Source organism: Sinohyriopsis cumingii, chromosome 13 (assembly GCF_028554795.1).
Source record: "Sinohyriopsis cumingii isolate HCF-2022 chromosome 13, ASM2855479v2, whole genome shotgun sequence".
Taxonomy (NCBI): domain Eukaryota; kingdom Metazoa; phylum Mollusca; class Bivalvia; order Unionida; family Unionidae; genus Sinohyriopsis; species Sinohyriopsis cumingii.
In genome coordinates, this window is record NC_142973.1 from 47764067 (window position 1) to 47775469 (window position 11403).

The 11403-nt window shown below is 35.9% G+C and overlaps 1 protein-coding gene across 2 annotated transcripts in view; it reads left to right on the forward strand.

Moving 5' to 3' along the window:
• Nucleotides 1-11403, forward strand: part of LOC149785497 (uncharacterized) — a 33163-nt gene that overhangs the window by 12418 nt on the left and 9342 nt on the right. For both annotated transcript variants that reach the window (XM_089979280.1, XM_089979281.1), the window contains exon 3: nt 129-1183. In XM_089979280.1, coding sequence (XP_089835406.1) covers nt 129-1183 — 1055 coding nt within the window. The remainder of the gene's footprint in view (nt 1-128; nt 1184-11403) is intronic.

An 11403-nucleotide genomic window follows, 5' to 3' on the forward strand; every position in this document is an offset into this window, starting at 1 on the left:
TAATCTTATGCTAAGATAAGTAACAAAATGTCAAAACTTTGCGAAAAATTGCTTTAAAAAAGAAATGGGAAATGTGTATATAAGCTAGCTGCAGCTCTGTACTCATACAGATATCTTCATCTTTTCAGGTGCACAAAGTCTTGATTGCAGCCATAAATCCACTCCTCTTACATAATCCAGCTGACTATGAAAGTGGCACAGTTCTCCGCATAGATCTTCCCTCCAATATCAACTTTGAATGTGTCAAGAGTTTCACTGCATACCTATACTCTGGTAAAATCACACTGACAAGAAATAATGTCTCAGATTTGCACAGAGTCTCAACATTTTTTAATCTAGAAGACCTGAAAAACTCCTGTCGTGCATTTCTACAAGCAATTCAGGCTGCAGAAAACATCAGAAAGAAAGCTGTGATAGGTGAACCAAAGAGTTTGCTCTTTTGGGGTGTTGAAGTTAGGGAAATGAATTCTAACATACTGCCATCAGGAGATAATGCAGACCATAAGTTGGCAGGTACTTTGGAAGTTGATCGGCAAAAGACTTTTTCAAATTATACAAATCAGGCAACTCTTCCATCATTCAATTCTCTAGCACACAAATCTGAGTCTAACATGCCAGTAAGAAAGAGAGGAAGAACTAGATGCAGTCATGACCAGAACATTGCAACAGCAGAACATGACCTTAGGCAAAATCTGCAAGATGTTCAACCAAATTTACATGAGGATACAAAGGTATTGAAGGAATTATTCGTGTACAGTGATAAGGAAAAAACCATTTTATCACTACCACTGGAATCAAATTTTGAAGAAAGTGTCTCCAATGTAAATTTTAATGAACTTGTATCTAGTTCAGGTATTGATGAAGGTGCATCCAATGATGAAATACAAATATCGTACTCCACCCAACCTAAAACATACATGTTCACACGCTCTATGGGGAAGAAAAGAGAAGTGCTGGTAGACTCGAGTGTGAAGATGAAGGAAAAGTGTGATATCGAGAAGCAGGCAGATGGGGAGTTGAGTCCTGCAACCACTGGACAGATAAAGAAGGGCAGAGGCAAGGGTAAGGGTGGAGTCAAGGACAAGTCATCGGAGACTTTGTCAGAGTTTAATACAGTGGATGTTGCCTCGGAAATGGAAAATCTAATGGAGAAGGCTGTAACTGGAAAAAGAGGAAAATCCAGGTAATAGCAAAAGCTAAATCAATATGTGAATGCCTGGGGCACCTATAAATCGAGATGAAGCCTCTACCATTTTCTAAATGAGTTTCCTCTCAGTCTTAAGAGAACAAATGTCATAACATTTGCTTGAAAGAAACCTTGAGCAGCAGTGAAATGAGCCATTTTCATTTTGAAGTTCTTGAAAGACACTGGTAAATTTTTATTAATATTAAGCCACATCCATTTGTAGGTCCCTCCAACTTATCTCTGACTGATTGTATCAAAAGCTATAAATTTTGTGTATAAAGCAAGGCATGGGACTGGTAAATGGGGAACAATGCTATTGGTTTTCCATACTTCATTGGTTACTTATAATTAGTGTTAACTTGTCATGCATTAATAATAATGAGCTGTCCCAGGCTCACACTGACTTGGTAATGCATCACTGGTTTAATATATTGAGCAGTACCAATATGATTATTTGACAGTTTGGCTAAGCTGGGGGGTTAGCAACTTAGTAAAATCCTATAAGTCAACGTTTTTCACCCAAAAGGAACTGAGATAATTACATTGTATTTTGAGTCATTTCGTTAGAAGAGTTGGTTCACGCTGGTCAAGTTGATCTATAGAGCGATTGTTTTCTGTAATTGTGAGACATCAACAGCACTATGACATGAACTAATCATGAAACATGAAGCTGCACTTTTGATATAAAAATAGATCAGTGCCTCTACTTCATGTTTTCAGATTTGATTCTGAAACATATGGAGATTTTTGCAGCATTCAGAAAACAAACCTATTGAGTATTGGTTTATGGTTTTCAGCAGGACCAAAAGAAAACATTGGTTTTAATGAAATCCAATCTAATTTTTAGTAAACAAAATCACAAGATTTGTCTCTGAATTATACTGTTTTGAGAGGCAGATGCACTCAGAAAATTAGTCAATTTAAGACATTCTTATAATTTTTTCATTTAAAGTATAGCAGTATACAATTATTGACCTTCATTGAGGTGAATATTAAGTTTTATGAACAGTGAACTTCATATTGATGAACACATTCATTATCATTGCTTTACTGGCTCATTAAACTTCATCGAGACACAAAAACAGGTAATGTTACCAAAGCTGCATTTCTCTTGCATTTAAGATGCATTCAGAATTCGTTTCATTTGCACTGCATGTTTGCATTTCTCATTGTTTTTCAATTACAGTCTTAGAAATACTTCTGAAGAATAAAAATTCTTTCTGCCATGATAGTGCAGGTTTATACACATATTCGTGACTGTTCCAAAATTCAAAAGCATATGTGCTATAGGTAACAGGTATTTAAATTATCTAAATCATGGTTCCTGTATAAGGGTGAATTTAAAGCCCGTTAAAAAACAACACAATTTGGAACAAAGTATGGGGGGCTGTAATATATATATCCAAAAATAGTAGATTAATAGTGCATCCACTACCTTGCAGATCCCATCCTTTCAAGCTACAAAAGCTGTTGCCATGTCTATTAGCTTGTCTTAGTGACAGAATTGCTTAAATATCATCTGCTTACAAGGGTGGAAGTTAGATGAGAGTGTGTTCTCCCCTGAAATTGAGAGATTGGCACCAAATTCTGTGAATTCATCACTTTTTGTTGGAATAGCTATGCATCATCTTCCATGGATGTGGCTGCAGGAGGAACCATGAGGGTGTGCCAATACTATAATTGGCAAGCATTGTCGAAGAAACATTTTTTAATCTGAAAATTGGTTTCTTTAAATACATTAAATGATATTAGTATTCATGAAGAATATGTAAGAGAAAGCGGGATTTATGTTCTCTTACACCAGAGTTGTGAATTTTATTCCCTTACACCAGATTTGGGAGTTACATTCACTTACACAAGAGTTGGGAGTTATATTCCCTTACACCAGAGTTGGGAGTTATATTCCCTTACACCAGAGTTGGGAGTTATATACCTTACACCAGAGTTGGGAGTTATATACCTTACACCAGAGTTGGGAGTTATATACCTTACACCAGAGTTGGGAGTTATATTCTCTTACACCAGAGTTTCTCTTGTTTCTAAATATACATGAGCAACTTTAAGTTATGTGAGATGCATGGATGCAATTTAAAGAGAGAAAAAAATGTAATGCTTTAGATCCAGCAATAATCTAGTAACTCACATCATTATGAAATTGCTATGTGACCCTAAAAAGTAGTCTGTTGTGTGTTCGTACAGGTTTCACCTGGCCAAACTGGGATACAAGTATTTTCAGTAAAAACTAAAGAATTTCATCTCTGACCTCCATCCCACTGTTGGATGGTGCCATTTGGATAAGTAGTTGCACTTGTAAGCTGTCATGTACAAGGGCTTTATCTAGTCTTGGGTTAGATCCTTTAAGCTCACTGGATAACCTATTATATTGAGGATGTTAGAGACGGAGCTAAAATATCATCCCTTCCTTCTTTGAGTGGTAATAACAAGCAAGATCTCCCTCCTAATTAGCTCAGTTCACATTAATTACTACTTGAGAGCCCTTACAGAGAAGACAAGGGTTTTGAGACAAGGAATTGATTCTCATTAAGTGAAAGCCTGTTTTGGCAATGAAAGCAGGAGTCATGATGAGTGGAACTGAACCATCATGGCAGAACTGTAGATAGTTTGGATCCACTGTCTATCATATACCTTACTGATTGTGCTGCTGTAGATGGAATGACTAGGAAGTAGATTTTGAACAAAGGTGAATCAAGGGGGCTTTAGAAAGGCTCTTTGTTCAACAAAATCAGAACCCCTAGAAGATTCCATTTATAGTGGCCAAAGACTTCAGACAAGATGCTGCAAAGTTTGTAGAAAGGTCAGAGTTTTTTGTCTTTGTCAGAAATTCTAGAACAGTAGTACTTGCTGTGATGAGAGCTAACTTTTTCTAAAAGAACCAAAGGATGAAGTTAGCTACCTGTGGTAACATGGCTTTGAAAAATCTATGTTACCTTTGACATCACTGGGAGAAAACTCCATTTCCCCTCATGTCCAACACTTGTTCTAAGAAGTTTTTCACTGGGGTCATTTTGATCTTTGGGATCAAGGTGGTTGAGGGAAGACCAGATCAGGGAAAGAAAGTTGACTATCTTGGCTTTTATATCTGAGACGAGAAATAAAATTAGAGCTTTGCCTTCCACCTCATCATAAGTAGGTCCACAAGTGGTCAACACAATAATTGCAAATTACAGTTAAGACCGAGGTGTGAGTGACATGGGGTGAAACGATTCATCAGTATATCAATGCATTGATACTTTTACTGGAATGATACACATACTGATACAAGAGAAGGAGAATCGATACAAAACGATACTTACCATATGATACATGTTATTTTAGTTGTAGTCTTCATCAGTTATGAATAATTATTATTAGTTCGCCTTCTTATTCTTTAAATATAGAATTCATCTGAAACAGCATTTGCAGTCCTAGGCAATCATTTTTATTAGTAAAAAGATGACTGAGAATACTCACATGCCATCTGCAAATTTGTTTTCAAACAAGTGAAATGGTTTGTAATCTGCCCCCCACTCCAATTTCATGCTAATTTTCTTAACCCAGCAACATGTTCAGCATAAAGGATACATTCCAAATGTGTTCCACATGCATAATAATAATGAAATAATTTACTTATCATTTAATAACCAATTTTACATGAAGTTTCTACATTGAATTTGATCTTGTCTGCTTTGGTTGATTTGAAAGGTACACTTCTAGTGTGTAACACAGTGAAATATGTTACGTTCAAATCTTATTGATGGTTACTGCTTGTTCCGGATGAGGTTAAATAATAACTACCAATCAGGAATCAGTATAGCATATTCCCTGTGTGATAGAGAGAAAGTATTAGCAAAGCAACAGAGAAACTTCGCTCTAAAGTCATTGATATATAAAGTACTTAAACAGAGATTCTGTCAGGGTGTCTGATTGCGTGAATAGGGCAAAATATTTACAAATTCACACACTCTGAGATCAGTGATGCGCAAGAACTCCCACAAATTATTTGAAAGTCTCACATATGAAAATGTGCTGTGTTACGTATATTTGATTTAACTTATATTTGATTTAATTTAATTGTTTGTAAGTTTTAAATCTTTTTATTTTTATTTCATTATGTCAAAATAATGTAGTTTTGCTTACTAGGAACTTGATATTTTTTCAGAAAATAGTTTGAACTTGACTCTTAAGTTGTAAACACCTAAAGTTTATTTTTGTCTTATTCTTAGAGTAAAATGATTGGTTGTTGTCAAGGTCATACTGGAACTATGTGCTTTTATACATAAATACTTCTCGAAGGTTCTGGAAAGTTGACCCTTATACGGGAATTTGTTTTGCATTTTGAGTTACTGTATACTCATTGTTTAAAGAGATTTTTCTCAGTCTGGGCTTAAAACACTTGATGTCAAGTCATTTTCTTCTGTTGTACCCATTTTTCGAGTTGCATGTTAATTTTTCTTCAGATTATTTGGATTCTAAAAGATTAATTAGTTTCTCTGGAAATATATGTGCTCATACAGAATTCTTGAAGAAAGATATTTCTTTAAAATTTTATTTAGATTTCCAACACGAGTATTATTTCTTGTGTTTCTACAAGGAACTGTAGACAACAGCACTGTACAGGATACAGCATACGTCATCACCTTCCATCTTGGATTCTTCGTCGGGACTTGAAATTGAATTCATTAGAACATTTCATTCTAAAATTTTATTTGTGGATTATTCTTGCAATGTTCTCCCGCTATCAGGAAAAAGTCAGGAGAAATGATAACTTTTCTCCCAACCGTGAAAAGTCATTGAATTTTGCAAATATTGATGAAAGTTGGGAAAACCCGGAAATTTATCTCCACAACTTGATGCCTAAAACAGTTATGTAATCGAGTCGTAACTGAACTGATCGTAAGTTAAATTTATCAAGTTCTAACTAGAATATTAGGATGTTGTAGTATGGAGCATTTGGGTGCTTGCCATAAATATATTTGTAGAGACAATCCAAACACTCCTTGGATTAGATTCATCTAGAAGACTTTTTGTTTCACAGCTCGATATACATATTTATTTTTATTTTTATGGAAGGTATGAAAACCAGTCTAGCATCACAAGAGGCCAACGTGGTGGCGTTAAAGCATAGCCGCTTAGCAGGTGGCTAGCAAGCTTAAACATTGTTAAATTGATTTATACCTGCATGAAATCGATATGAAAATTATTTATTTTCTCAGAAATTGCGAGCATTAAAATCATTATGTCTTTAATCTGCTGAACGACGATAAAACTAATGCATTGATGAAATTTAAGCTGGTATTAGCTATTTCGATTGCTAGTTGCACAGGAACACAATCTCACAATCGTCATTTTCAAATATTGTAGAAAAAATTTAAATGAAAGTTGTTGAAATAAAAATACAAAAACAAAAGGGCTCAAAATTCTGTATATTTATTCTGAGACCAACTTTCGGAGTTTGTTGTATCACGTGACTACCACATTGACATGTGCTCTCTCATGCAGGGAGCATACGAAGCAGGGAACCAGACTACTCTTCTTGATGAATCAGACTGGCCAAGTTTCTTGTAGTTGTTCTCGAAATAAAAATATTGAGAATTATATGTTCTTTCTGGCTTTTACAAAAGGTATCAGACTTTCATTTAATATAATTTACATTTTGTACAACAACATTGAAAAGGAGTTTTTTTTGTTTGCTATCACGTGACTGTTAGACTTAAGATGTCATTGTTTAAGATTTGTGAAGTCATGTGACTATTAACACAAATGGCTAGTACCGGGTCAGGTTTCATCCATGCTGAGTTTCATCTAGTCGTCAGCGGATTAAAGACATAATGATCATAATACTTGCCATTTTTGAGAAAATAAATAATTTTCCTATCGATTTCACGCAGGTATAAATCGATATAACAAATTTTAAATTTGCTAGTCCCGCTGGTAAGCTATCTTACAGTGGTGGCATATTCCAAATTTTTTATATGTAATTGCTCTGAACCCACACTCCATCCGAAATGTCCAGATGTGAAACATATGGTTGGAATATTCGGAGGAAACCCGGATTAGAAAAATGTTGAATCTCTGAGCTGATCTTTGGTGCAAACAGTGACTTGTAGCTTGAAGCATTGGTTTCAGATCTTTAATGGACCGCAGGAGAAATGGGAAATTGTCGTCCCTTTTATTATATGTTAAGAAATGATAAGAGCCCATGTATTAATACAGGTTTGGGGACTGGTTTATTGAACTACAAGAAGACAAGTTGATTTTACAGAAAATTCAGCCATTGTTTATACAACAATGTATAATTTTGAAACTCTTTTGTAAATGTCTTTAAATGATGGAATTTTTAACCAAATCGTCTTAAGGAGTTTCAGTTGGTTGAAAAATCTTGTTTGAGATGTTATTGACACACACAAATTCAGGGTTAAACTTTTTTCGCTACAAGATAAGATTCTAATACTTTACTTTATTGGTTTTTTTTCATACTATGATAGTAGATGTTTACTTTGTATAACATGCACATATATTGCTCTAAAATTCTTTAGAATTAAAGGTTTGAATGGAAACAAAACAATTTATGCTCATTATGTTATTTCCACGTAGCAACATAATGCAGGTCAGCAAAGTAAGTTAGAATTTGTATTCTGTACATTGAAATGGCTTTAAACGCCAGTTTATAGGAATATAGTCATATTTGTTTCGTGTGACCCATTTTTTGGTTTTGTACATGATCAGTTCTTTTCTGACATATATGTTTTGGAGGGTCTTGAAAGATAAACATCTTCAGATTTGGAAAATGCATGTTTTATAATCCAAAACGTTCTTTAGTTCCATTCAGTAATGGTCATATGTTAACCTTGAAAAAATTAATTTAATCCTGGAAAAGACCTGGAAATTTATATTTAGAAAAGCGTGGGAACCATGTTCTTGGATTAATTTTGGACTTGATTCTTAAAACCGTAAGTTCTTATTTTTTCATTTTTATAGTGTTTTTTCCAAGAAAATAAATTGTTTGTTAAATTTTTCAAAGCTTGTTGTTTTCGCTCATTCTTTTGTTACTGTTTATTTGAACCTAAACCTGTAACATAAGATTTGCAAATTATACAATTTTTATTTAACTGTTCTTGTCTTCAAGTTTAAGTTGAAATTGGTAATAAGCTGTTTTCAGAGAATTCATGCAGTGCAAAACAAAGGACCTGTGGCTAAAGTGAGTTAATGGAGCCACCATTAAATGGCCTAAAATGATGAATAAAGCTCACTGACAACCAACAGGTAGCCTGTTTGAAATTATTTTTATTTTCTTGTGATCAGTGAGAATTGCATATAAATATATGATAACTATATCTCCATCCGTAATCTGCATGCTGGAAGTACAAACATTATTTCAACAAACTATATCTCCATCCATAATCTGCATGCTGGAAGTACAAACATTATTTCAACATACATAAAGGTGCATCATTGACCTTTCAAAGATGGAAAGACCATCAAGGGTATCGATATGTATTTTATCACAGGCTGTGTATCATGAATTATGGCACAGGTGTATCGTTTCACCCCAAAAGTGGACCATATGGTATGTATTGTATTGACTGATTCCATTGGGACAGTGAATTTTCTAGGGCACTGAACATTTCTAGGATGTGGCACACTTTAATGTAGATGCAATCAACAACAGTTAAGTTGTCATATAGAATGAAAATGCCCTTCCACATAATGTGATCTGCCACAAATGAAAGGCATTCACTACATCCCTCATTTTCAAAAGATTGGTATTATACTCCTAAAGCATTCAAACCCCAATTATTTGTTGGAAGGAGGGCATTGGAGGGGTATCCCAGCATGCCATGTTGGTATCTGCAGATTGTAATTTCCAGTGGATGATCGTGCAGTTGGATGTCAATGATAGGCCAAATGAGACTGTCCAATTGGCTGAGATGAAACTTCAAATTCCCAAACTGGAATTGCTTGATCTGGTGTTCAGAGTTTTGGCTGCCACTGGGATATCGACCCCTCTGCAGTGGTCTTATGAATAGGTAGCCCAGGATAAGAAGATCTGCAGCTGCACTGATGTGACCCAAGAGGTCAAGAAAAGTCTCAGTTCAAATGGTTTTTTTAAACTCCATACTTGATTTTGTAAAATGTTGGGATGGAATCAGATTGGATTTGTTCTTGTTATCAAGGAATCGATGATGAAGGAAAAGCAAAACAAAGGTTTTTCGTGTCTTGATTCCTAGGATAACTTACCTTGTGCAATATTTAAATATGTATAATATGTAGTTGGACTTAAAGTGTTACATACCTATGTCCATAACTTTCGTGCGGACCTTGTGATTCATATTCACACCAAATGTGTGTGCTTTCAGCTGGTAAACTGGGTTCATAAATGCAAACTTAAGGAATTTCTGCATAATCTCCATTATGAACTAGATTAAGAACCAGTCTATGTGTCTTCATTTCTGAACCATGGATCCTAAATGAATTTGTTGAGAGAGCTAATATTTATGGAAACTGTGTGTGAAAAGCCAGCTATGTGTCCTGTAGATAGATAGGATGAAAGTAGAATAACAACAGTGTGATAAGAAAAGCCTGTTGACCATCTTAAAGCTCCAACTCAGAGCGCGGTAATTGTTTGAATAACGGTTGGTCTTTGTTGAATAATAGATTGGCAGATAAGGCAACATTATTAGTGGCCATTGATGTATGTTGTTAAGTGAAAAAGGAAGAATTAGCTTATGGGGGTGAATCTTCAGACTAAGGAATATGATGATAGAGAAGCCTCGGGCAGTGCATGGGACTGAACTGTGGAAGTATGTTGAAACATGGTGAACAAGGCTGAAGAAGGCTGGGGTTCTTGTCTTGCAGTGTTGAGACATAGTTATCTTCAGATGTTCACTATTTATATCCAGGATTAATTCACCTGTAAGGTGCCATCTGAGATGCTTGCACGAGTCCAGTGCTGGTTTTATTTAATGTCTGAGTCAGAACCAATGCTGGAATGGGCACATCTTCATGTTTGGTACTATCTGCATCTCATTGCCAGAAATGAATATTCCATTTTAAAAAAACATCACTGTACTCAGTATCAGAAACGTAAGGTGTAATATGATGCTGCACTAGAGCTGGTGTCGTCTGTGACGAATTGGCATTTAGTGCAGACCACTCTGGTGGCCTAGTGGTTAGAGCATCTGCCTCTGAAGCGGGAGGTTGCGGGTTCGAATACTGGCCAAGTTATACCTAAGACTTACAAAAATGGTACTAACAGCTGGCTCACTTGGCACTCAGCATTACGAGGTTACTGTTAGGACTGGTCGGCCTGGTGTCAGGATAATATGACTGGGTGGGACATCATGCTACATGTCTGTGGCCTGATGCCCCAGTGCTAGACATCACTGTAAACTGCCACACTGCAGACATTGTAGTGATATGACTGAAAAATTGATGAAGAGTGCACCAAAGTCATCTGAACTTGATCAAATTCCAACATCACTGCTGCTTGAGTGCTTAGATCCAGTATTGCCTTCACTAACTGATGTTATTAATACCTCTCTCTCATCAGAGGAATTCCCATCATTTTTCAAAACTGCCATTGTAAAGCCTCTGCTGAAGAAACCAACACTAGACCATAATGATTTACAGAACTACCGCCCAGTTTCTAATCTCCCATTCATATCAAAAATCTTAGAAAAGGTTGTTCTATCCCAGCTTGTATTTCATCTGAATTCAAACAGTCTTTTTAGCAATGTACAATCTGCATATCGCCCTTCCCACAGTACTGAAACTACTCTTCTAAAAGTAGTTAATGACATTCTCTCTGCTTTGGATAGCGAAAAGATTACAGTCCTCACTGTCCTTGATTTGTCTGCAGCGTTTGACACAATAGACCATGATATATTACTTCACCGTCTCCAGCAGTTATTTGGCATTCATGATACAGCCTTACTGTGGTTCGAGTCCTACTTGGTCAACAGGACACAAACTGTGTCTGCAAATGGAATACACTATAGCCCAGTTCAAGACTGGACTATTGTAACTCAGTTCTGTCTGGTTCATCTCAATATCTACTCCAGAAAGTTCAAAACACAACTGCTCGGATCATACTTAAGAGCACCACGATCAGAGCACACCTCCCCGCTGCTCTACCCTACACAGGCTATCCATTCGATCCAGAATCAAATACAAAATTTGTTCTCTGTGCTACGTTTCATTGACGGACTCTAGTCTAA